This window comes from Coenobita brevimanus, chromosome 74 (genome assembly GCF_032717465.1).
Source record: "Coenobita brevimanus isolate Jiangsu-jjx chromosome 74, ASM3271746v2, whole genome shotgun sequence".
In the NCBI taxonomy this organism is placed as follows: domain Eukaryota; kingdom Metazoa; phylum Arthropoda; class Malacostraca; order Decapoda; family Coenobitidae; genus Coenobita; species Coenobita brevimanus.
This window is the reverse complement of record NC_137027.1, coordinates 15,837,526-15,864,799: the sequence shown is the minus strand read 5'-3', so window position 1 is coordinate 15,864,799 and position 27,274 is coordinate 15,837,526. Positions and strand designations below refer to the sequence as shown.

General features: G+C 47.8%; 1 protein-coding gene across 1 annotated transcript in view; it reads left to right on the top strand.

The window, feature by feature from the left end:
- The window catches only part of LOC145407786 (alpha-(1,3)-fucosyltransferase C-like), a 269,611-nt gene that overhangs the window by 52,469 nt on the left and 189,868 nt on the right, over positions 1–27,274 (top strand). The window contains exon 2 of the mRNA XM_080278650.1: positions 24,213–24,316. Coding sequence (XP_080134776.1) covers positions 24,213–24,316 — 104 coding nt within the window. The remainder of the gene's footprint in view (positions 1–24,212; positions 24,317–27,274) is intronic.

Below are 27,274 nucleotides of genomic sequence, written 5' to 3'. Positions count from 1 at the left end.
CTTTCATCCGTGTTCCTTCGCTTTCCTTCCTTCTTCATAGATCCCTATATTCCCTTCCTCCTCCTTGAGTTCCTACACATTTCTTTCTCTCTCCAAGAGTCTCTCCACCTTCCTTATTTTCTCCCTAAACTTCATCGCCTATTCACTATTTCACCACGAGAGAGGTCTGTCCCTAGCTGAATAACGTCCTCTTGGTAGCCTGACTATGAACAAAAAAAAAAAAAAAAAAAATGCCGTGATGCTAACGGAGTAAATATTTTCTCCTTTTCTACCACTAACAACAGTTTCTCTTCTCCCACTCCCTTATTTTTTCCTAAGATCGCGGTTGAAGAGACATAATAATGTTCTCCCGTTGAAGGGGTGAAGTTCTGCTACTACCATTTCTACTTCCACCGAGTTTTTTTTTTGTTTTTTTTTTGTTTCTTTTTCCGGCAAGTGCGCTTCCACGTTGCCCTTCTCTACTGTATGTGTCAGTTCCCACTCTTTCGAAGGGGTAAGGAGGCTGTATACACTGTAGAACCTCTCCTATTCAGATTTTAAACTCTTAGTGGTTATCTGCCTTGTATTGTCAGCAGGCGAAAATCTACTTTAAATAGTTATATTGAGTAACAGATACCCACACTTGAAAATGCAGAACGTATTCGTGTATACAAGCTTGCATAATTTCCGAGATAGCCTATAATTTGGTCCTCAGTTTGGAACTTTTTAGCTATTTTCATTAGTATGGCGGTGGATTTTGAGAAAGGCCTCTTAATTAAAATCTAACTCAAATTTTCAATCAGCTTCCCACAAATGTGCTTAGGGTTGCTGTCGCTTTAATAGTTTCCGAGATTATTTGGTTATGGCACTTAACTTGGTGGTCTTTCGTTTTCAGTTTTTAACAGCATGGTGACGAATTTTGAGAAATGTCACATAAGTAAAATTTGTTACTTTCCATAAGAATTCTAATGATTTGCTTATATCCACTAAAGCTTAGATAGTCTAAATAATCCAGTTTTGGTGGTGTGCTCTACTACCTGCTATGTTGAGGGAACCCCCAGTTGTAGGTACTGTACTATAGATTATATTACTTAAAATGCAGCAGGACATCGAAGCAGACTGCAACACTCCACAAGAAGGAGCCCACAGAGGAGTGTACACGGCGTGAATGAGCTCCGGGCAGAAACGACCTAAGTCCACCCGGGCTGCGCATCCATATGACACGGAACTCGCACGCCACCACCATAGCAGGAATACAAGACGACCAGCCGGGCGAGCTGCCCATCAATCAGACCGAGGTGGAACTGTTTCTCCAGTTCCAAACAGCACCCCTGAGATGGCCGGTAGCCACTCACTCTCCTACAGGAGACGGCCTGAAGCTGCTCTAGAGGAAATGGGGAGACGGCCTGAAGCCGCTCCCGCCTTCATCAATAGACGGCCTGCAGCTGCTTGGAAGGTGCCCTACAAAGAGATGGCCTGTAGCCTCTCGCCCTCCCACAGGAGACAGCCTGAAGCCACTCTAAAGAAAACGAAGAGATGGCCTGAAGCCGCTCGGAAGGTGCCCCTCAGAGGGACAGCCTGTAGCCAATCATCCTCCTACAGGAGACTGCCTGGAGCCGCTCCGGAGGCTAATCAGGAGATAGCTGGTAGCCACTCCCACCTTCGTCAGGAGACGGCTGGAAGTCACTCTGAAGGTGCCCCTGGAGAGATGGCCTATAGCCGCTCACCCTCCTACAGGAGATGGCCTGAAGCCACTCCGGAGGCTAATCAGGAGACAGCTGGTCGCTCCCGCCTTCATCAGGAGATGGGCGGAAGCCGCTCTGAAGGTGCCCCTGGAGAGACGGCCTTTAGCCGCTCCCTCTCCTACAAAAGATGGCCTGAAACTGCTCCACAGGTCAATCAGGAGACGGCCGGTAGCCACTCCCGCCTTCATCAGGAGACGGCCGGCAGCCGCTCTGAAGGTGCCCCAGGAGAGTTGGCCTGTAGCCGCTCTACCCTCCAGCAGGAGATGGCTGGTAGCCACGTCGAAGGTGCCCCGAGACAGCCACGGCTAGTAGCTGGGCCCTATAGCCATAGACGGCCTGAAGCCACTCCTTCGTCAGGTGCTGAGCCCTGTCCACCCACCCACGACTTGGAGGGAGCCCCCAGCCTGGAGGAGTATTGGAGAGGCCCTGTGACCACCACCGGGCTCTTCTCCCTACAGTTGGTGGAGATGCCCCTGACAGACTCTGATGCTGGCCGACGCCGCAGCTCGCTCCTGACGGTGTCCCTGACCTTCGGGGACCGCAGCTCCCACGACCTCCCAACCGCCCTTCAGACTCCCGGGCGGGACCTCCCTGCACCCAGACGCTGGAGATCCTCATCCTCCATCAGGCGCGTGATTCAAATGTTCAGGTGACTGTTCAGTCCCAGCCCAGAGGGCCAGACTCCCACCTTGAGGCCAGAAGCCTCGGGCCCCTATGCCCCCAACAGCCCTGGATGAGAGAGGACGCCCCTATGCACTGTCCCCTGTCCCTGGGACCTTGCAGCCCCTAGCAGATCCCAGCTCCATCAGTAGGGAGGCTGAGACTCTGCCGCCGCCCCTGTGCCTAACTGTGACACATCCAACCTGACAGTGGGTGAAAGTGAACACACGCAGCATAAAGACAGTGTAGGAGTGACAGAATAATGTGAGCTGGTGATTAGAGCATAAAGGAAAGTGGTGGAAAAATATAGTGCAATAGTGAGACAGCGAAGGACGGGTATATCATAGTGAACAGTGCTGCCATATCACGTGAAAATCATATGTAGGACCCTGTGTTGAAATTCCAGTACCGCCAGCTCCATCTGGGTACATTGTGAAGTAGTATAATAGTGATCTACGGGCCGAGGTACTGTGAACACTCTATCCAACAATGACGGCACATCTCGGTAAGACCACGTTTAGGCCCAGTGTAAAATATTAACGCTACCCAGGGAAATCAAACAACCACCACCACCGGCCTAGGAAATCTAAACTACCCCACTGTCACGAATCAATTCGCGACATTTCCGTTTTGCGAGAAGCCACGAACTATTAGTGGAAAACTCACTGTGTATCGCTCAGCTAACCGTTTCTCCCTCCATTTCGTGGTATACTTTTCAAAACATTCGTCACTGTTTAAAAGTGACCGATTTAATGCACGTCACTAAGTGCTCTACTGAGCGATACAATTGTTTCTTTATTGTTCGCCCCTGCTCTCCTCAACCGTTAGCCACGCCTTATTCCGGTGGCTTGTGCGTTCTGCCTATGCATTATTTGAATTCAGTCGAGTTGTTGCTGCGACGGAGAGAGGTCCTGTGCCAGCAGTGTGAGGTCAGCTAGTACCCAAACTCCACAGTTCTTCAGTACTTCCATCCTAGTTCAGCTTGGGTGATACGCAGCATTCATCGACTATAGTATTTCCTTCTTGTATTTCCCTAGTTATAAGAGTTTAATTAAGGTGTTTTTTCCTAGGCATAAGTATTTAGCTATTGCGTGAATGAGTGAGTGCGTCTCATTTAATTTGATTTGAATTGTAACGTTAAATTTATTTTTTGTGATTAATAAATTTAACAGTTCCTTTCTTGAGCTCAATGTAAAGTAAAATCTTGTTTCATTTAATCCAAATTAAGCTTATTTTCCATATAGCTCCTAGCTGGCATAAACGTTTGCTTTCATAACTGGTACTTAGACCAGTCTTGTTGTATTAACTTAAATCCGTTGTGCCAGGAGTTAATGCATCAGCAAGAACCTGATGTTATTATTATTAGTATTAGTTATTTATTGTCAGGGGTGAAGTAACTTTCTCCAGAGGCTAACAGTACAGTAAGTCAGCAATTGTGAGTAATTAGTCTCTGCTGTGTACTGTTGAGAAAGTTTTTGAATTCTCGTTCTTAGAGAATCGTTGCACGATTTAGCAAGACAATCATTGTCCCTGCTCTTTAATATTATTGAATATTAATATCAATTTAAATAACATTTAAGCATTTATTTCAAAATTACCGTGATATTAATAGAAAAACCCCGTGACAATTGGCGACCTCATTCCAGGATATTAACTCCTAGCTCTAAAGCTATTCACGAGATAGTGCTCACTCATTCATATTTAGGTATTTATCATTAAAGTTTATAGGCACAAGCTTACTGGTGTTTACCCTTAATTTAGCAAGTGAATTTTGCTTTATTAATCAATAGAATACTTAAATCTAGTTTATTTTTGGTAACGCCAGACGATTTTATTCGCTCCTGGGAAGTCGCTGTACCCATTGTGTTTATTATTGAGTCTTCCCAGTCATTTACATTTTTTATTTATCTTTGCCAGTTAACTAGATAAGACTGGTCACCACTAGCTTGTGTCTGTACTCTTTACTTGTGTTTATTAGTATTCGTCGCTAAGCAGTCAGTACTCAGTTTCGGTTTGCTTAATAAATTAGCGCTATGGCTACCACCATATTTTTACAGGAAGCCAAAGATATGGGTCTTTCGGACCCAACCGAAATTAAAGAGTATATACTCTCATGGCATAATCAGGAGCAGCAGTGCGAGAATGACGCCCGTGACGAGCGTAAGATTCAGCGCGAATACGAGCGAGAACAGCGCGAACAACGTGAAAGAGAGCGTGCATACGAATAAGAGCAGCGTGAGAAAGAGCGCGAGTATGAGCGAGAACAGCGCGAATACGAGCAGAAACAACGCGAGCTCGAGTTAGAAAAAGAGCGAGAACAGCGCGAATACGAGCAGAAACAACGCGAGCTCGAGTTAGAAAAAGAGCGAGAACAGCTCGAATACGAGCGTGAACAACGAGACAAAGAACGAGAACATGAACTTGAAATGATGAAGCTCAAGCGAGATTCCTTGGCTTCAGACACGTCTGGTGCAGTTGGTCCAAGCTCCACGAGCGTTCTCCCTGCACATGTCCTGGCGACCCCACGCATCAAGCTTCCTTCATACAAGGAAGGCGAGCGAACTGAGCCGTACATAGCTCATTTTGAGGACATGGCAGATATGTATCAGTTGGATGAGGCAGCTAAGCGGCTTCAGTTTCTTAGCCTATTTGAGGGCCCTGCCCTCGATATTCTCCACAGAATTCGTGGAGACAATCTCACATATGAGATGATGAAAGCTGCACTCATTAAGGCGTATGGTCTCACAGTAGACGACGCCAAAGTTCAGTTCATGCGAGCTCGTCTCCAAGACAAGGAGACAGCTGTTCAGTTCCTTGATCATCTCACAGCTTACTTAAATGAGTGGATGGAGAAAGATGAAACTCCTTCCACGCGTGAGGGGATAATTGACCTTATGCTGCGTACACAGCTAGAGAGGTCGTGGCCTGCTGAGCTCATAGCACAGCTTAAGATCTGCCAGGTGAAAGATGCCAGCCAAATGGCAGAGAAGGCTGACGCATTCTTTACTGCATACGGGTATCAAGCTCGTAAGCAAAACACCTGGAGCAGAAAAGATACTGCCAAGTCTGGGAAGCCGTCTCAGACTGAATCCCAGCACCAAGGTCATTCTCAGAATAATGGCCAAGGTCCAAAACCGCAGTGGAAGGACCAGGGGCAAAACACTGAGAAACCTGAGTGGAAGAGGTATAACAAGTACCCTAACCAGCAGCAGTATCAGCCACACAACCGACCGTTGGGACAAAGTTTTTCACCACCTGCTCAAAAGAGGCAGGAAGCGAATGCAGCCTTCATCCCTCAGCAGCAGCACGGTGGTGCCGTCCCTACCATTGTGGGTACTTCCCCACAGTTCACTAGTCCCACAGTGACAGTGAACCCCTCTCCACAGATGGCCAATGTTCCATCTTCCCAATATAACCCCCAAGGCACAATGTTCGCCACATCAATTCAGCAGCCTCATGAGTGGCTAGCTTCTTCCTCCACAGGTCCTCCCACAGGTGACAGTACCTTCCTTGTTCAGCAAGGGTTTGTGGGAGACATCCTGTGAAGGTCCTGAGAGACAATGGTTCCTCAGGTTGCTCTGTTAAGCAGAGTTTAGTTCGGCCTGAGCAGTATACAGGTCGACAGATCCATGCAAAGCTTATTGATGGATCAGTGAGATTGTTCCCTGAGGCATGTATCCAGGTGGCATCTCCATTTTATACTGGTACAACACTTGCGGTTGTCATGCCAGAGCCTCTATTTGACTTAATAGTAGGCAATAATAATGGAGTCAAGGATAGTTGCTCCGATGACGCTACTCAGACTTCGGCTGCTGCGGTAACACGAGCCATGACTGAGGCTCCAGACTGTGTCACCCCAGTGATCATTGAATCGCCGCAAGATCTGATGTGTAGTCAACTTGTTGTGCAAGAACAACATTCTGACCCGACACTTGCTACTGTGCGGAACAAACAAAAGGGTCGAGTGATTAAGTATTCATGGGGAGGTCGAGCCAAGTTCCTTCGCAAACAAGGACGGCTCTTTCGTGAGTCACGAACACCCGAGGGCGAGGTTCGACTGCAGTTTGTCATTCCCGCCAAGTACCACCTAGCCGTGTTACAATGGGGTCATTGTTCAGCCGCAGGAGGTCACATGGGCAAAAGGAAGACCCAGGGCCGTATCCGAGCTGACTTTTTCTGGCCAGGGATGGGACGGGACATAAATAGTTTTGTCCGTTCCTGCAGTGTGTGTCAAAGTAACACCACTAATCAGGGATATGTCCTTCCTGTGCCATTTGTAACCACACCTGTAATCTCTGAGTCAGTTGAGAGACAGGGTAGTGGTGAAGTGGGTGCAGACCTGACGTCTCGCCCATTGGCCCCACAGGACACAGTATGTCCAGGGCCTGTACATGCATATTATGTACCGTAAGTTAAGGGGGAAGTTGAGAGGCGACTTGAGGCTATGGAAGACCCAAGTTTGCACAAGGATTCTCAGCTTCCCGATACTAATATAAGTATTGTAGGTTAAGGGGGAAGTTCAAGAGAGAACTCCGCAGAGGCGACTTGAGGCTATGGAAGACCCAAGTTTGCACAAGGATTCTCAGCTTCCCGGTACTAATATAAGTATTGTATTGTAGGTTAAGGGGGAAGTTTGAGAGAGAACCCCGCAGAGGCGACTTGAGGCTATGGAAGACCCAAGTTTGCACAAGGATTCTCAGCTTCCCGGTACTAATATAAGTATTGTACTGTAGGTTAAGGGGGAAGTGAGAATTCCGCAGAGGCGACTTGAGGCTATGGAAGACCCAAGTTTGCACAAGGATTCTCAGCTTCCCGATATTAATATAAGAACTTTAGGTTAAGGCACAGGTTGAGGACCCGTGTGCAGTTCGAGGCTATGGAAGACCCGAGTTTGCACAAGGATTCTCAACTTGCTGACACTAATCGTGTGCTAAAATTAATGGCGACCTCGAGTGTACATCGTAGCACTGACTGCTAGGCAGAGAGAGTAATTGTAACGTAATAAGAATTTTGTCTCATTGACACTTTTGATGCTCTACCTTAATTGGTTTTGCAGGTTCAGCAATGGGTGTAGCAGTTTTGCTGTGCGGGCCAGCTGATCGTCTGCCGCACGCTGCCGCCTCTTCTCCTCTGCCTTCGTCGTCGCCATATTATTATTTACTATGTCATTTTACACGTAGCTACAGTCACACTACAACTGTCACACCTACACCGTGTATTACATACACCACGCTACACAACAATTAGTTATCAGTGTAAATGTAGCGAATTTTCGCTCAGTTTGACCTGAGTACAGGATTTTCACCGTCGTCACGGAGTTTTTCCCTCAAGCTTGCTTCTATTAACGTAAATACGAGGTTTTTTCGCTCACTGGCGACTGCGACTTTCTCCTGTAGCAGGATAGCACACACACCACAGTGTGAATCTTGTGTGAATGACTTAGGATGTATACATATATATATATATATATCCACAAATTTTTTCCCATAAGGAAAAAATTTAATTTTGTAGGGGCGTAATGTCACGAATCAATTCGCGACATTTCCGTTTTGCGAGAAGCCACGAACTATTAGTGGAAAACTCACTGTGTATCGCTCAGCTAACCGTTTCTCCCTCCATTTCGGGGTATACTTTTCAAAACATTCGTCACTGTTTAAAAGTGACCGATTTAATGCACGTCACTAAGTGCTCTACTGAGCGATACAATTGTTTCTTTATTGTTCGCCCCTGCTCTCCTCAACCGTTAGCCACGCCTTATTCCGGTGGCTTGTGCGTTCTGCCTATGCATTATTTGAATTCAGTCGAGTTGTTGCTGTGACGGAGAGAGGTCCTGTGCCAGCAGTGTGAGGTCAGCTAGTACCCAAACTCCACAGTTCTTCAGTACTTCCATCCTAGTTCAGCTTGGGTGATACGCAGCATTCATCGACTATAGTATTTCCTTCTTGTATTTCCCTAGTTATAAGAGTTTAATTAAGGTGTTTTTTCCTAGGCATAAGTATTTAGCTATTGCGTGAATGAGTGAGTGCGTCTCATTTAATTTGATTTGAATTGTAACGTTAAATTTATTTTTTGTGATTAATAAATTTAACAGTTCCTTTCTTGAGCTCAATGTAAAGTAAAATCTTGTTTCATTTAATCCAAATTAAGCTTATTTTCCATATAGCTCCTAGCTGGCATAAACGTTTGCTTTCATAACTGGTACTTAGACCAGTCTTGTTGTATTAACTTAAATCCGTTGTGCCAGGAGTTAATGCATCAGCAAGAACCTGATGTTATTATTATTAGTATTAGTTATTTATTGTCAGGGGTGAAGTAACTTTCTCCAGAGGCTAACAGTACAGTAAGTCAACAATTGTGAGTAATTAGTCTCTGCTGTGTACTGTTGAGAAAGTTTTTGAATTCTCGTTCTTAGAGAATCGTTGCACGAATTAGCAAGACAATCATTGTCCCTGCTCTTTAATATTATTGAATATTAATATCAATTTAAATAACATTTAAGCATTTATTTCAAAATTACCGTGATATTATTAGAAAAACCCCGTGACACCCACCAACATAGGTGTCTAGCTCAAGTGTCGTTCACCCTAACCAATCTGGTCCTGTAGAGTATCCTGCGTGATACTATTATTCCATATCTGCCGCCCATCAATTATAATTGTCCAGTTTATTTGTATTTGTGACATCTGCTCATTCCTGTGTAAGATTTAGTAATACACATGTAAGGTGTTGCCTTGAGTTTTTGTATCCTGCCTCTCTCTTATCTGTCTAAGCTCCGGTCTAGAAAAAGAACCCAGTTATTCAGTAGGTGCTCTAGGGACGGGAGGCTGACCCTAAAACACCTAGCATTACATTGGTGGACAGCGGTGCTTCTTGACCCAGGCATATGAGAGAAGTGATCAGGAAATACAGTAAGCACTCTAATATCCGGACGCCCAATATTGGAACATCCCCACTACCTGGACATAATTGTCCTGGGATCCAATATTCCCAGAATGGTCCGAAACCCCCCCCCCAAAAAAAAACGATTTTTTCCCACCCATAATTTGATCTTGCCGCGCACGGCGTGGGAGAGCATTGTTGTGGCACGTCATTCCTCCGACGTCCAATAGAGCGCCACTGCATCCTCCCCACTTTCCGCCTGTCTCTCGCCGCGAGTGCACGCTTGTCATTATGGCTGCCCATGTGATTGCTTTTGTGGTGGTGCCTTACCTGCTGCAGGGCCTCCTGCTGCTCTTGGGCCTCCTCTTAATGTGTGTGATGATGGCCCCGCCACCTGAGAAAAGGAAGAGAGTGGTGTTGACTCTGGAGAAGAAGCGGGAGATACTGGAGAAAGTAGATGCGGGGTGGTCTTCTTCCCGCATTCTCCGCGAGTTTAACCTGGCCGGGTCTACTTTGTTCGATATCAAGAGATCCCGAGACAAACTCATGCAGTACATGGCTGACTTCTCGTCGAGAAGCAAATGCAACGTGGAAAGGAAGGTTATGTTTACCCCCAAGTTTGCAGAAATCGACCGATCCACGTTGATTTGGTATCGACAACAACGTGCTGCTGGTGTGATGGTACGTGGAGCGGAGCTGAAGGCTGCTGCTGAGAAGTTCGCCAGGCTTCACGACGCCCTAGACTTCAAGGCATCCAAGGGTTGGCTCTTTGCGTTCAAGTTGCGGCATGGCCTTACCAACCGTAAAGCACATGGCGAAGCATTGGATGCTAACGAGGATGGAGTTGACGAGTTTTGGCACAAGGTGAAGGGCTTGATCGACAGGGAGGGCCTAATTCTCGGTCAAGTCTACAACGCTGGCGAATCTGGCCTATACTATCGCTCGCTGCCAACGAACACTCTAGCCGAGGAGACGGAGAAGCGTGTACCTGGCCGCAAGCTCTCCAAGGAATGGATATCTGCTTTGTGTTGTGTCAGTGCTAATGGCATGCACCGGCTTAAACCCGTTGTTGTTGGCCGCGCAAAGCAGCCTCTGTGTCTTCGTGGGGTGATGGATGTCCTTCCTGTCGTCTGGTACCATTCTTTGAAGGCATGATTCACAGCTGTGATCTTCAAAGACTGGTTTCACCGTCACTTCGTCAAGGAGGTCATCCATTACCAGACGAAGACACTGGGAATCCTGCGTGACCAGGTAAAGGCCCTCCTTCTCCTCGACAATGCACCTGCCCACCCGTGCGACAAGGACTTGGTTGCTGAAAATGGCCGTATTAGGTGCATGTTTTGCCACCTAATACGACTGCTCTCATCCAACCAATGGACCAAGGAGTGATCGTGGCAACAAAGCGCCTATACCGTCGGAAGTTCCTGGACGAGGTGATGGTTGTTCTCAAGGACGAGGATGAGCGCAGGGAGGGACGGGACACACAAGGCAAGCGGACTTTGGAAAACCTTTGCCGCTACAACATCAAGTCTGCGCTGTACAACTGGGCTAGTGCATGGAAGGAAGTCCCTGTGAAGACTCTGGAAAATGGTTGGTCTCGTCTGCTTCTCGGAACGGATGTGGAGTACGATTTTCTAGGATTTGACGTGGATGACTTCCATGCACAGCTACGTACGCATGGCGACGATGTAGATGTGGACGATGTTCGTGAGTGGTTGGATGACGATGAGGGCGTTCCTGGGTATCAGACGTTGTCTGATATTGAGATCGCGTCTTCGGTTGCAGGTGTAGTACCGAACTTGAAGATTCTGACAACGAAGGCGACGATGATGCGGACTCCTCTCAGCAGGACACTACTCCAGCCATCCCCAAGCTGAGCGCACTCCGGTAACATCTAGAGTTCGTCCTAGACTACCTGGAACACCCGGACTGCGACAGGGAGATGGGGCTCTTGGGACTCGTGGAGGAAGTGCATGCTTTCAGGCAGCGCATCATCAATCGTCAGAATCGTCGGTCATTGCGTCAATCAACCATTGACAGTTTTTTCAGGCCCGTGACCCCCGCTGTGCCCAGCCATGGCTCCACTCCGTTGCCTCCCCAAGACAGGCCCTCATGCTCCGAGCCACAGCCCAGCACATCAGCCACGGTGGAGTCACCGCTTGACGTGAGTTTGCGGCTTTCTTCAGAGTCGTCTGCAGTGGGTACGCCATCACCACGACCCAGCGATGCACCCCTAGGTCGCCTGCCAGTGATACTCTCGGACTCTGACAGTGAATAAACAGCAAGAACTTCTCCACTAGACCACAGGGGAATTTAGAGTGTTGAGCAGTGAAAAAAACAGTGTTGTGTTAAGGATTTAAAGTTGTGAGAGAAAAGACTCGATAGAAAAAAAATTTAACGTAAATAGACTTGTTTGTTTTGGCTTTGGAAAATTATAAGAATGGGAAAAGTTAAAGTGCAACACTTATTAAGTTACAATGGAGCATTATTTAGACAAGAGTGCACACTGTGAAGAGAACAGACTTCTGTGTGTGATTGACTAAGTTCAGTGCAAGACTTCAGGAACAGTGTACTGCAAGTGCTTCAGGAAATCCTTCTTACTGTCAGAGTCCGAGAAGAGGCGGTTATTCATCGAGGTGGCCAGGGACTTGCTGTAAGTAGGCAGAATGTTTCATACTGTACTTTTTTCCATACTATACTTACCTCATTTCACTCTTTAATGTCCTTTATTGGTGTGAATAGGGTGTTAGTAGCTATGCATGTGCAGTAGGAATGTGTTTTTCTGAGTTAGGCTTGGTTAGGGTCCATAAGTACCAGAATTTTATTAATGTATGAACATACTTCTAAACCCTCATTTTATGTTTCTTTTGCATTTATATCAGTCATTTATGTGCCTTATTGGTGTGATTTGGGTCTTAAATAGGTGCTATGCATGTCCAGAGGGAGTTGTATAAGTGTTTCTCTGAGTTAGGGTCCATAAGTACAAGTCCATAAGCTGGGGCCCAATATCCGGACAGAACCAATATCTGGACCTACCTATGGCTCTATTACGTCGGATATTGGAGTGATTACTCTACTATCAAAATGGCACCTGAACCGCGTGTGCAATTACCAAAATTCGACCCCGAACAGTATGATGTTCACACATACTTGGCAATTATGATACCTTTGCTGGATATCAGATTCGAGGACGATAAGCAAAAAATCGCAGTCACGCTACCATTACTAGGCAAAGCATCAGCTAATATAGCACTGAAAATAGTTCCGGGACTCACTTGACAAACCTTTACGAAACTCCTGATTCGAGCTATCACTCTCTCACTAGGGAAAGTAGTAGCACTGTTCCAATTGGATAGCCTAACCTTCGATGGAATTTTGGATGATATCCTAATCCAGGCTACACACCTGGTCGCTGCTGCCTACCTGGAGGCAGATGATGACACCCGGGAACAACACACTTTCAGTACCCTCCTGAGAGTGCTCCCTGGTATGGTGAAGGAGCATTTCACAATCCATGATCCTACAGGAGACATGGATAAGGATATCCAACTGATACGCTGCCTTCTGACCTCCCGCCCTGCACCCCAGCACATCAACATGGTAAAGAAGTTTCCCACAAATGCTCTGGCTCCCCCAGTCAAGCCACGCCCACCCATGCCCCACACCAGCCCCACACCAGCACCCAGCCTTCCTAGAGCACACCCTGCCCACCGATGCCCCAGTCACAAGGAGAACCCCAACCTCATCCTAGTCAACCACTGGGAGTTCTCTGCCTGCAGCTCCCGATGCCCCCTGCATGACATCAGGGACCAGCTAAAGGCTGCCAAATGAATAACCACCACCCCGGGCTGGCTTAAAGTCTCTTCCCTAGATAATGAGGAGCCGGACGATGAACCTGGCCCCTCGGAGAAAGCCAAACCCGGGAAGCAGGAACCGGAGGAAGAAGAAGGAGGCCCCCGACAGTTGGATTTTTAGGACCACCCCTGCACCTTCCCAAGGTGGCGGGGGCCACTTCCCCCAAATACCACCCCCGCACCTTCCCACAGTGGCGGGGACCACATCCCCCAAATACCGTCCCTGCACCTTTCCATGGTGGCAGGGGCCACTTCCCCCAAATACCACCCCCCAGTCTACCACAAGATGAAGCTGAACGGGGTAAAAGCCAGATTGCTGGTCGACACAGGAGCAGCCAGATCTTGCCTATATAGCCACTACTTCTCCCGTCACAAGTCGACCTTTGGCCCGCTACTCCCGATGGCTACTCACCTGGTGGATGCGGGGGATGGCTTCCTGCCGATCCGTGGGGAAACACGGGCCCTGCGCTTCGACACCCATCAGCCAGCATTGGCGATGCACAAATTTAATTTGTTTGACTCTTCCTGCTGAAACTACGACGGGTATCTGGGGCTGGACCTGCTGCAGCAGCTGGGCGCCACCATTGGCTGCCAGAATAGACAGCTCCATTTCCGGAAACCCCCCAGCCCCCCCCTCCCACGAGGGCCGTCTGCACTTGCATGCCATGGCCCCAGCAGGAAGACTCCCCCCTCCCCCCTTCCCCCCTCTCTTGCCCCCTTCCCCCCTCTCTTGCCCCCTTCCCCCCTCTCTTGCCCCCTTCCCCCCTCTCTCTACCCCCTCCCCCTCCCCTCCTTCCCCGTCGCCACCTCCTCGGCTGTCACTATACCCCCTCATCACAAGGCTTGGGTGCCCCTTAACTGGCCCTCAGGTACCTCCATTCTATTCTCCCCCCTCCTTCCACCTGGAACCCTCTCGGCCTGCCTCCTGCCCCCAACCTTCCTTCCCCCTCATCACTCGGCAGTCTGGATTGCAAATCTTGCTCCCTCACCCCTCACCCTCCCGAAACAGCTCGTAATGAGAGAGATGGAAGAAGCCGAGCCCTGTGCCCCTTCTCCTTCCCGCTCCCCCGCCCCTCTGCCCCCTATCCCCAACCATCTCTCCACCCACCAGTCTGCCACCTTCTGCCACCTTCTCCTGGACTTCCAGGACCTATTTGCAGCAGGATTTGCCGACATCGTACATACCACCTACCTAGCTCACGAGATCCATACAATGGGCCCACCGATCTGACAGCCATCCCAGCGGAAAAACCCCCAAGTAACGGGTAGAAGAAGACAACCAGGTGCAGGAGATGATTGAAGCTGGAGTCGTCTCCCCCTCTACCAGCCCTTGGTCCTCCCCCATCCTCCTCGTGAAGAAAAAGGATAGCACTATGTGGTTCTGCTTTGATTACCGCTGGCTCAACGATGTCACTATCAAGGACGCCACTCCACTCCCGCGAATAGATAATTCCGTAGACTCCCTATACGGCGCCTCCTGGTTCTCCACCCTTGATCTCCAGTCGGGGTACTGGCAGGTCCCTGTGCGACCGAAGGACAGAGGCAAAACTGCGTTTTCCACCAGCAACGGGAAACATTATGAATTTAATGTTTTACCTTTCGGCCTCTGTAATGCCCCTGCCACCTTTTCAAGACTCATGGAATCCATCCTCAGCGGCCTTATGTGGGAGATCTGTCTGGCGTACTTGGACGACGTCATTGTGTTCAGCCAGACCTGGGCCGACCACCTGCAGCACCTCTGCTGGGTTTTTTCCCGAATCTGACAGGCAGGCCTCAAACTCCGGCCCTCCAAGGGCGTTTTGGCTGCCAGAACCGTCTCATTCCTGGGGCATGTCATCTCCCAGGCTGGCATATCTCCCGACCCCAACAAACTCCGCGCCATCACCGTTTTGTGAAGGGATTCGCGCACATTGCCAAGCCCCTCCATGACCTGACTCAAAAGGGAGAGCCATTCATCTGGACAGATGAGAGACGAGTCGCCTTCCAACAGCTTAAGGATAAGCTCGTGTCCGCCCCTGTCGTCGCTTTTCCTGACTACAACCTTCCATTTCAGCTCTACAAAGACGTCTCCCCCATTGTAATCGGGGCCATGCTGGTGCAAGTCCAAGAGGGCCACGAACACATCATCGCCTGTGCCAGTCGTACCTTAAATCAGGCAGAGAAGAATTATGGTGCCACCAAGAGGGAGTGCCCAGGTATTGTCTGGGCACTTGAGCACTTCCAGGCGTACCTATCAGGGACCCAGGTCACCGTCATCACTGATCACCAGTCCCTCCAGTGGTTGCGACAGTCCAACACCCACAACGCACAACTCATCAGGTGGCACGAAACTCTGGAGAAGTTTAACTATGAAATCTCGTACCGCCCCGGCAAACTCCACACCAACGCAAATGCCCTTTCCCGACTCCCTATCAATGCTGCCTAGCTGGTGGCTGACCTCCTCCAACAATGGCATCGGAAGGAAAGGGCACCCTGGATTCCTCAGCCCCTCTTCAAAAAATTGTACTGCCAAGGCAACAATCTGCTAACTCCATCTGGGCATATCATCCTGGCCCCCGTCAATTATGTCTTTAACTATTAGGACTCCTAGGTTGGTAATTTCTTTTGCGGATCAGCAGGGATTCAAATGGGTTATGCCGTGTTGTATGTTTGTTAATTTTTTTGGACTTTTAATTCCGTTTGTGATCATAATTGTTTGGTTGATTAGTTAAAAAATAACATAAGTTTGTCAGGCTTAAGTTATCCTGTGAGGATATCATCCACCGCCTTAGTTGCCCATCGACTCCTGCACAGCCACAGCGGCATTCACCTGGGCATGAAGAAATTCCTACAGGTTTTCAACGATGCCTATTGGATGCCAAATCCCTCCACTCTCGCCAAGGAGATTATCCAGTCCTGCCAAGTGTGCGCTCTCGGTAAAGACATCATCTGTAGCGCGGCCCAGCTGGGTGTATTATCGCCCACAAACCTTGGCAACTATTGGCACTCGATGTAGTGGGACCTTTGCCCCCGAAATCGGGCTATAGGTATGTGATTACACTCATCGACATGTACTCAAAGTTCGTCATAGCCTGCCGAGCGAAAGAACACCACGCTGTTGCACTGGCTGACGCCCTGGTCTGACATGTTTTTCCCTACTTTGGTATCCCACAAACCATCCATTCAAACAGTGCGCCAGAATTCACCAGCAAAATCTGGGAGGAACCTGCCCGTCTTTTCGGCTATACTGTAGCATCTCCCACTCATCCTCATACTGCTCCCAAGGAGGAAATACCGTGTGTGAACGCAGCCATCGTACACTAATGAATCAACTCCACACCCAGATAGAAGCCACCAAAAATGACGACTGGCCTGACCACGTAAAAATTGTACAATGGGGCATTAACTCCTGCCCCCGAGAGGACAGCATCTCGCCCTCTGAGCGAGTGTTCAGAGAAACACCCCTCCTCCTGCCCCTTCGGCAGCACTTGCAACTCCCTGCTTCCACTCCCACCTCTGACCCATTACACCACCTCAAACGATGGCTGACACACCTGCAAAACAACCTAGACCTCCGCCCTGGCACTGCCTCCAACCCCTACAAGCTAGGCGATACCGTGATGATTGCACAGCTCCCCACCCCCCACAAGTTTGCCCCATGCTTTACGGGGCCACACACCATCACTCACGTCCCTAACCCCTACCAGGCGACCGTAGAATACCATGGCACGTCCTGCATCCTCAGAAACTGGCATGTCTGCCCCTTCCATGTCCCCACCTCCCAGGCTCCAGCCCCGCACCCCACCCCACCCCCCACCCCCACGCCACCTCCCTCTACCTTCTATGACTGTTATATCTTCCCCTCCCCTTCTCTTTCCCTCTCCCTTCCCCACCACCCCCACATCACCCCCCGCCACGTCCAGCACCTCACCTGACAGCTCACCAACACCACTGAGCCCTTGCACCTCCACCATCCCCTGACCACCTAGTACCCAGGCCTCCACGCCCGACACCAAGTGTCCCACCCATGGCCCCGCACCCTCACCGCCCACCACATCCCCGTCTCAACCTCCACCCCCTCAGACAACCAAACCCACCAACCACCACCTGCCCACACCCCATCGGTCTCTCCCACCCCAGCTCCCACCCCTGCTTCCGCCAGAGCTGCCCACATGCCCACCCAACAACCAACTCCTACACCCACCCCCCAATCCCTGCCTTCCGCTATCCACCCACCGACCACCCCCAAACCAACTGCCCATGCCCCACGGCCATCACGAGCGGGCTGACGCTGCACGCCCCCATCGCTGCCCTCACCCACCCTCAGAACAACCACCACCTATTCCGGCCACCTCTCCTGCCCACCCGCCTGATACACCCACTCTCCCACCCCACCTGCCTTGGCACAAATTCACACGCTGACCCCTACCTTAAGCCCTGTCACATACATGATACACCAAGTTCAGATTCTGACCACCTATACTCCTCAGAGACTCCATGCCGCATTACCCTGGCATAAAACTCTACACTTGCCCTCCATCTCCAGCATTAAGCACAGCCCAACACCTGAGATGACACTTACCATGAAGATCCACCAAGCCATATGGGCACCGCCCTTCAGGCACAAACGGCGTGTCCGAGGACCTCGCCACCTCCTATGCCTCCTCTGCTCCTCCACCAACCAATTCACCCTGTTCATCACTTGTGACGAACAGCATGAAGAAAATCCTGCTACCACAGCCTGGCACACCCTCCAACACCTCCAGCCAGTTCCACCTGATACAAGAGTTTATCACCTTCGGTCACGAGGCTGTGACTTTTTCCCAACCAATGGTGGTAAAATGCAGCAGGACAACGAAGCAGACAGCAACAATCCACCAGAAGGAGCCCACGGAGGAGTGTACATGGCACAAATGAGCCCCGGGCAGAAACGGCCTAAGTCCACCCGGGCCGCACGCCCCTATGACACGGAACTCGCCCACCACCACCATAGCAGGAATACAAGACCACCTGCCGGGCAAGCTGCCCATCAATCGGACCAGAGTGGAACTGTTTCTCCAGTTCCAAACAGCACCCCTGAGACGGCCAGTAGCTGCTCACCCTCCTACAGGAGATGGCCTGAAGCTGCTCTGGAGGAAACGAGGAGATGGCCTGACACCGCTCCTGCCTTCGTCAGTAGAAAGCCTGCAGCTGCTCAGAAGGTGCCCTACATAGAGACGGCCTGTAGCTGCTCGCCCTCCCATAGGGGACGACCTGAAGCTGCTCTGGAGGAAACAAGGAGACAGCCTGCAGCTGCTCGGAATGTGCCCCTCGGAGAGACGGTCTGCAGCCACTCGGAAAGTGCCCCTCGGAGAGACGGCCTTTAGCCGCTCACCCTCCTATAGGAAATGGTCTGAAGCTGCTCTGGAGACTAGTCAGGAGACGGCTGGTAGCCACTCCTGCCTTAGTCAGGAGATGGCTGGAAGCTGCTCTGAAGGAGACCCTGGAGAGAATGCCTGTATCCGCTCACCCTCCTACAGGAGATGGCCTGAAGCCGCTCTGGAGGCTAATCAGAGGACGGCCAGTAGCCACTCCGAAGGTGTCCTGAGACAGCCACGGCCAGTAGCCAGGCCCTACAGCTAGAGATGGCCTGAAGCCACTCCTTCATCAGGTGCTGAGCCCAGTCCACCCACCCACGACTTGGAGGGAACCCCCAGCCTGGAGGAGTATTGGAGAGGCCCCGTGACCACCACCGGGCTCTTCTCCCTACAGTTGGAGATTCCCCCGACAGACCCTGATGCCGGCCAATGCTGTAGCTCACTCCTGACATAGTCCCCGATCTTTGGGGACCACAGCTCCCGCGACCTCCCGACTGCCCCTCAGACTCCCGGGCAGGACCTCCCTGGACCCAGATGCTGGAGATCCTCATCCTCCGTCAGGCGCCTGACTCAAAAGTTCAGGCGACTGTTCGGCCCCAGCCCAGAGGGCCAGACTCCCACCCCGAGCCCAGAAGCCTCAGGCACCCACGCCCTAGCAGCCCCGGACGAGAGAGGACGCCCCTACGTGCTGTCCCCTGTCACCGGGACCTAGCAACCCCTGGCAGATCCCAGCCCTGTCAGTAGGGAGGCTGAGACTCTGCTGCCGCCCCTGTGCCTGACTGTGACACGTCCAACCTGACAGTGAGTGAAAGTGAACATACGCAGCATAAAGACAGTGTAAGAGTGACAGAATAAAGTGAGCCAGTGGTTAGAGCGTAAAAGAAAGTGGTGGAAAAAGATAGTGCAATAGTGAGACAGTGAAGGACGGGTCTACCATAGTGAACAGTGCTGCCGTATCACGTGAAGATCATACGTAGGCCCCTGTTTTGAAATTCCAGTACCGCCAGCTCCACCCGGGTACATAGTGAAGTAGTGTAATAGTGATCTACGGGCTGAGGCACAGTGAACACTCTATCCAACAGTGAGGACACATCTCGGTAAGACCATGCTTAGGCCCAGTGTAAAATATTAACGTTACCCAGGGAAATCAGACAACCACCACCACCGGCCTAGGAAATCTAAACTACCCCACCAACATAGCTCAAGTGTCGTTCACCCTAACCAATCTGGTCCTGTACAGTATCCTGCGTGATACTATTATTCCATATCTGCCGCCCATGAATTATAATTGTCCAATTTATTTGTTTTTCTGACATCTGCTCGTTCCTGTGTAAGATTTAGTAATACATATGTAAGGTGTTGCCTTGAATTTTTGTGTCCTGCCTCTCTTTTATTTGTCTAAGCTCCTGTCTAGAAAAAGAACTCAGCTATTCACAAGGTGCTCTAGGGACGGGAGGCCGACCCTAAACCACCTAGCATTACATCACTGTTAGAGTACTTCTACTTACCCACTTCTCTTGGTCGAGGAAATTTATCCATAGGTATAGGCAAACTGAATATTTAGTTAGGTCTAGCTATTTGTCTTTAGGCATTAGAATAGGTTTGCGATTTTTTGGTTAGGTTTAGCAGCGTCAGGATGAAAACTTATTTTTTTTTTTTTGTTCAGAAGAAATAAGAATAAATAAATAGATAAATTGTGTGTGTGTGTGTGTGTGTGTGTGTGTGTGTGTGTGTGTGTGTGTGTGTGTGTGTGTGTGTACCATAATGCATATGTTTATATACATGTATACTTATATGTCTGTATATATTTACGAGTATATCAATATACAGTACATATAAAAGAGTCACGTTGTTTGTTTGTTTGTCCTCCACTCACGCCCAAATCATCAGAGACCCCCGGACCCATACATATGGTGAATGAGGGAGACTCAAAGGTAGTTTTAGGGGGATCAAAATTCAGATCTGTGTCATTTGAGGTCGCCGGTAGAGTGTTTGCCTTTTTGGCCCGGGCAACGCCGGGTACCCCTGCAACCCAATTTTTGGTATGGAGACTCACATGATATCCAGTTCAGGCAATGGCTATGTGATGTTGACCTCCGAGGTCATTTGAGGTCACCAGTAATACACGCTCAAACGACTGGACCCAGCAGCATAATTTTTGGCATGGAGACTCACTTGACCCTCAGTTGGGACATTGGCTATGTGAAGTTGACCCCGAAGGTCATTTGAGGTCACCCGTCGGATGTCATCTGAGGTCACCAGTAACAGCATAGAGGAAGGAAAACAAATTAATAATAATAAAAAAAAAAAATCCATACACCAGATTACTGGCATCCTCTGTCCACAAAAGATCTGTAACAGTTGGACTTGAACAGCTGTATGATGAAATTTTGGGAGAAAACAACTCTGGAGAAGCAAGTTCCAGAGAGATGCAGTTCGGGGAATAAGAGAATTCTGATAGGCAGATGTTCTGCAATATGGTTGTGTGACATTCCAGTTCTGAGCGCTACCAGATGCCCTAGTAGCACGAGGTAAGGCATGGAGAGGTGGCACAATGGACGGAACTTCATCTGAGAATTTGCCATAAAAGTATTTGTAAATTATTGCAATGAAGGCAACATTCTTTCTTACTTGTAGGGGAGGTAGTTTATTTGTAATAGCAGGGTTATTGATAATTCCAACAGCTTTGTTCTGAATTTTGTCTAGTTGTTTTAGTGCAACCTCTCCACATCCATTCCACAATGGTGAGCAATATTCAAGTTGATAGCTCACATGACTTATAAATTGTAGCCAACTGCTCTTCAGTGAAGATGTTACGGATTCTGCACAATAATCCAAGTTCCTTTGAGGCGGTTTAAGCAAGTGATCTGACATGAGTGGTCCAGCTGAAGGCATTGTTAAGTGAAACACCGAGAATTTCAATACTTTTCGAGATGGGAATACGAGTATTAGTAGCACTGAAGGTTATATACAAATCTGGCAATATCTGTCTATTAGTAAATTGTATATATTTGGTTTTACTAGCATTAACTGAGGCAAGGTTATTTTTTTGTCCCCATGCATTGATCTTAGTTTAGTCTTGATTTATGAAGATGACTGCACTGAGTTGGAAATTAGAGATATTAAACTTTGTGAATGGGTGTTTGAGTGTGAATGAATAATGAAGTGTTGAGTCATCTGCAAATGAATAGATGGGATTGTGGGTGACAGATAAGCGATCATTAATACGGTATGAACTGGGAATAGGGCTGGAGACAGAATTGATACTTGTGGCACGCCAGCGTTAATTGAGTGGGAATTGGAATATACATCATCTACTTTTATTTTTCTATCTCTGAGATAAAAGGAAAACAGAGAAACACAAACGTTAGTCCATATCAAGGGAGTTTGGATAGCAGGGAATGGTGCCACACTCTGTCAAAAGCTTTAGAAAGATCAAGTGCTACTGCTTGAGTTTCTCCACGTTGGTCAATTGGATGGTATGAGTCAGGAAATTGAGTATTATCAATGGTGGCTCTTTCGTGGCGAAAATCGTATTGTCTGTCACTAATTAAGTTGTTGGATTGAAGGTGTTTAACTATGTGCTTATTAATTACAATTTCAAATACTTTAATAAGAGAGGCGTGATAGCTATTTATCTGTAATCAGAAGGGGCTGAGGAACTTCCTTTCTTTGAAATTGGGTGGATATTGGCTTCTTTCCAAGTGTGCACAAATACTGTGCGTTAGGCGGAGATAACTGATCTAGAAAGCTCCTGGACATCTTATAATCCCTCTTTAGAAGCATGAGTGGTACATGGCCTTTCTGGAGTAGAAAGAAACCATGAACTAGAAAAAATAAGATTAGAATGTTCAACTTTTTGGCCCGGGCAACGCCGGGTACCCTTTCTAGTAAGTATATATGAATGATATGGCTTAGTGAAAATGGTAAATGGTCGATAACCATTAAAAGTATTGGCAGTGCTACGCTGTTGTAACCCTCTGCCTGACCAAGTACAGTCGTCAGCATAAATTCGCTGCAAGTCTACTAGTGTGATGCGAGTCCTTTTGTCTGGCAACAGTGTAAAGGGATGAGTTGCCACATACACTTTTATACACTTTAACCACGTGTTTTTCAAAAGTGGTACTAGAGACTGCCTAGAGTACAATTTTTTGTATACCGTAATTGATTAGTGTAAAAAACTGCAAGAGTTGACAATGTTATGGAACGACGTATGAGCGTAATACTCTGGTATTCTTCATTATAACCGTGTCTAAGCTCTCTTCCCCTCTCTCCCCCTTACTCCTCCTGATGTTCTCCCCCACCCCTCCCTCTGCCTCCTCTCCCCCACTCACTTTCATGCCTCTCCACTGTCTCCTCTCCCCACCCTCTCCACCTTCATTCATTTATCCACGGCACTAACCTGCTTGGCTCATCGCAATTCTTTCTTGACTGTTTTCTAAACCTAGTTTGCCATATTCCCAGTTGCTTGGAGTACTACCAACTATATCCAAGGTTTATTATCAGTATTCCTTCCTTTTCTAGTCCCATTCTTACCCTCCTCGTCTCCTTCCCACTCCTCTCCAGTTGTCTTTTTGTTCTCCACCCTTTGTCACTACCAACAGCCGGGAGATACAGGAACACTGAGGTCTCGTTCTTGCGATGTATTCCTTGCTAGTATTTGTTTGAGTGAGCCTGGAAGTCTGTGCCTATTATATCAGTAGGCGAAATTAAACATTTGTCCCCACTCCACCTACTTCTCGCCCTCTCTCTTCCCTAGGAAAATGTTCCCATTCTCCTCATACTGTTCACTGATTCACGAAGCAGTATCAGAAACACTAAAGTTTCGAACTGCTGCATCATGTGTGGAGTAACGAGTGAGAGAAAGAGACTGTTGCATGGCATGAAACTCTCGAATGTTGAGGAGCAAAAAGGTTACAAGAATAGACAAGAAACAGAGAAGAGTGCGGTTTATTACGCAGATTAGCGTTGTGGGTGATATAAGGGAGACAGGGCGGAGAGAGAGAGGAGGGGAGATGAAGGATAGCGGGAGAGGGAAGGAGGAAGGGAGGGTGGGGAGGGACAAGGGATGGATAAGAGGGAGAGAACAGAAGTTTCCCCATTCGACAACATTCACCTGTCGTCTTTTGCACATTTTTACGCTAATCAGATATAAAGAATATTGTATTCTGGGTGATTTATAGTACTAATTCTTACAAACACGTCCTTAAAGCGTATAAAAGCCTGTGTGGCAACTAGTTCCCATACACCGTTGCCAGACAAAACGACCCACATCACACGAGCAGGCTTGCAGCGAATTTGTGCTGACGACTGTACATACCCCCCACCTCCCCGTACACCTAACTAAGCTCATAACGTCCCTCACCACCATCCCGATTTTTTCTTCTAAAGGTGGGCATAAGGAGATCGCCATTTTTTACTTTTTCATTATTAAAAAAAAAAAACACTTAAGACAGCATTCCACCTGTCAAAAGGCACCAGTTTACTACAAAACACAGAACTATATGAGATTTCATTACTCAGTGGTGAATATTTTCTGAGTTCTGGCCCGGAAACGAAATCTCTACTCCCGCTTAGCCGCCCTGCCTCCCAGCTCTACTGACGGACACCTGTTGATCCCAGTGATAGCAATACCCTCCTCTGACTCTGTCAGGTGGAGGTTAAAAACACCCACATGTCCTATCAACTTTACGCTCGATCGCTTTGCTGGTTCACTCAAAAAACAATATTAACTATTCCCACCTAAATCTGCCCCGCAGGTGGTGTACGGGTGCCTGGTGGTGGTGATGGTAGCTGTTACGGTGTTTGAGACGAAGAAGGACCATCTCTTTGATTCCTCCTCTCCCAGCCAAGGTGCATTCAGGTGAGATGGTGTTCTTGTTTTCCTTCCTTTATTTTCTTTCTTGCATGCACAGCAGTCACTCGTTTCGTTTGACTTCCACTGCTCATTCTATTCCCATATCCAATTTAGGTGGAATTTTTGTCTCTCCCTTCATTCTCGTCCTTACATCCACCCCAATCACTCCTTTATTTCGATCTCCTCTGTGTATATTCCCACATTTCACTTTTTGTTCCCCATCGATATCTCAGTATGCTTGCTAATACACTCTTGGCAGCATTCTACAGATTTCAAAGACTGCTCCCATTTCCTAGCATTCTACAGATTTTAAAGACTTGTCCCATTTCCTCCTCATCACCTAAACTTGTATAATCACACTCCCTTATGAATGGAACTAGTGGGATACCGAAAAAAAATAAAAAAGAAGCAGGTTGCTTTTGAGATATCGTAGTACATCTTCCTTAGTTATTTGGTTTGTATATTAGATGTTACAATCATTGTATGTTATGTACATCGCATTATTGTCGACATAATTTGCATCAGTGGATTCAAGAAGATATTGTGATGTGCAAAAATCGCTGAGGATGGGGTAATACGAAATCTCCAAAGCCACTCTGAATACGACTCCAAAGAAGGAGAATTATAATTTTTGTTCTGCAATAATTTTGCCACACCTTCATTCGGCTGTCATCGTATTATTCGACACCACCCCCTAGACGAAACCATTCACATCAAAGAGCATGAACTAATTTAAGAGTCTCCCAAAGATTCTGTGGAGCAGCCAGTCACTCCGTCGACAACGTAATTTATAAATAGTTGCAACCCTTGCCACTGGCGTCGTAAAATATGCATCAGCTGTTCGCTTTGTACTCATCAGTTCTTTTACTTCCTCAGCGAAAAAGATTCACTTCTCTGCTCATATGCTTCTTTTGCACGTACCGTATCAGACCACATCTTCACTGCGGACCCCCCCTCTGTCTGTCTGTCTGTCTGTCTGTCTGTCTGTCTCTCTCTCTCTCTCTCTCTCTCTCTCTCTCTCTCTCTCTCTCACACACACACACACACACACACACACACACACACACACACACACACAAACAGCTATTTGTTTTTCGAAAGTGACATCCAAATAAATCATTCTCCATACTCGTATACCTTCGTATTCTCTAACCCTGTCTGCCATACACGATGTAGACAGCCATAAAATTAAATATATGTAATGACAAAAAAGTTCAATCTCATCAAATTATTAAGTAATGAAAATGAAAATAAAACAGATGGAAACAAAAACTGGATAGTTCCGAGCAGTTGAGTCAGCACTGGGAGTGGGAAGAAATCAACACGGCGCTTAGTCGTTTATTGCCACAGTCCTTTTGATAAAAAGCTCGGACAAGAAGGAGCGTCCACACAAAGCATCACCTTAGCCCACTCGTTACACACAGGGCCGAACATTTGAACTTGCCCTCCCGACGTTGACCTCCGACCAATTCTTATTAAAATGGAATCACCTCATTCTTACTAGGACCGTAACACTTTCACCAATTTTGATCCACTGGGAAATTATATATATATATATATATATATATATATATATATATATCTATATATATATATATATATATATATATATATATATATATATATGAGAGAGAGATGAGGAGAGTGGTGGCTGAACAGGGAGCCGTAGACAGAGGCGTTAATGAACAGTACAGAGCCCTCAAGAACAAACCTCCTGAGTGTTACTGATGGATTATACGGTTGGACAAGAGGCCCACCAAGACGTAAAGTAACTTGGTGGTGGGATGAGGGTGTAGAAGCTGCAGTTAAGGAGAAAAGAAGGCTTTTCCGGGAATGGAAGAAAGGTGGTAACAAGGAGGAATACTTGGCTGCCAAGCATAGGTCTAGAAGAGAGGTATACAGGGCGAAGTCTGAGTACAGAGACTTTTACTTGATAACCTAAATCATGGGGAAAGGAAAAATATGATACTTAAGGTGGCAAATCAGCTGATGAGTGATAATCGGGATATTATAGGTGAGCAGTGTGTGAAGAATGGTTAAGGAAGGGTAATGGTGAACAGTGGGGATATTAAAGATGCATGGAGAGAGCATTATAGCCGGTTGTTGAATGAGGAGTTTGACTGCGACAGGAAAAGGTTTGGAGCCAGCAGATCCAGTGTTTGGCCCTTGGCATTTGATTGATGCTGCTAGTGTGAGTGAAGCAATAGGCAGGATGCAGGTGGGGAAGGCAGCAGGTGTCTGGATTAACTGCCGAAATGTTGAAGGCCTCAAGAGATACAGGGGTGAGGTTAGTAACTAACTTGATAAATATGATTATATATGAGTGTGTTGTCCCCAGACGATTGGTTGAAGAGTGTAATCGTAAATGCGTATAGATGGAAGGGTGATGCCCTAGAAAGAGGAAATTATAGAGGTATAAAGCTCTTAGATCAGATAATGAAGGTTATGGAGAGAGTTCTAGAAGGTATGAATAGAGAAAGAGTGAATATTGATGAGATGCAATTTGGGTTTATGCCAAGCAGGGGGACCACTGATGCCATATTCATTGTTCGACAGCTTCAGGAAAAATATATTAGGAAGAAAAGGAATCTGTATTTTGTTTTTGTTGATTTGGAAAAGGCCTTTGACAGAGTCCCTAGAGAGGTGGTGAAGTAGGCAATGAGAAAGCTTGGGTTGGAGAAGGGGCTGGTTAGGGTTGTTATGGCCATGTATGTGGACGCTCACACCCAGGTAAAAGTGAATGGAGATTTGAGCGATGAGTTTTCCGTGAATGTTGATGTGCATCAGGGTTCAGTTTTGAGTCCCATGTTGTTCATCATGGTACCCGAAGCCCTCTCTCGTGACTTCAGAAACGGACTCCCGTGAGAGATGTTGTATGCTGATGATTTAGTGTTGATTGCAGAGAATGAAAGGGGGGTGGAGGAAAGCTTTAGGAAGTGGAGTGATGGTATGGGGCACAAGGGC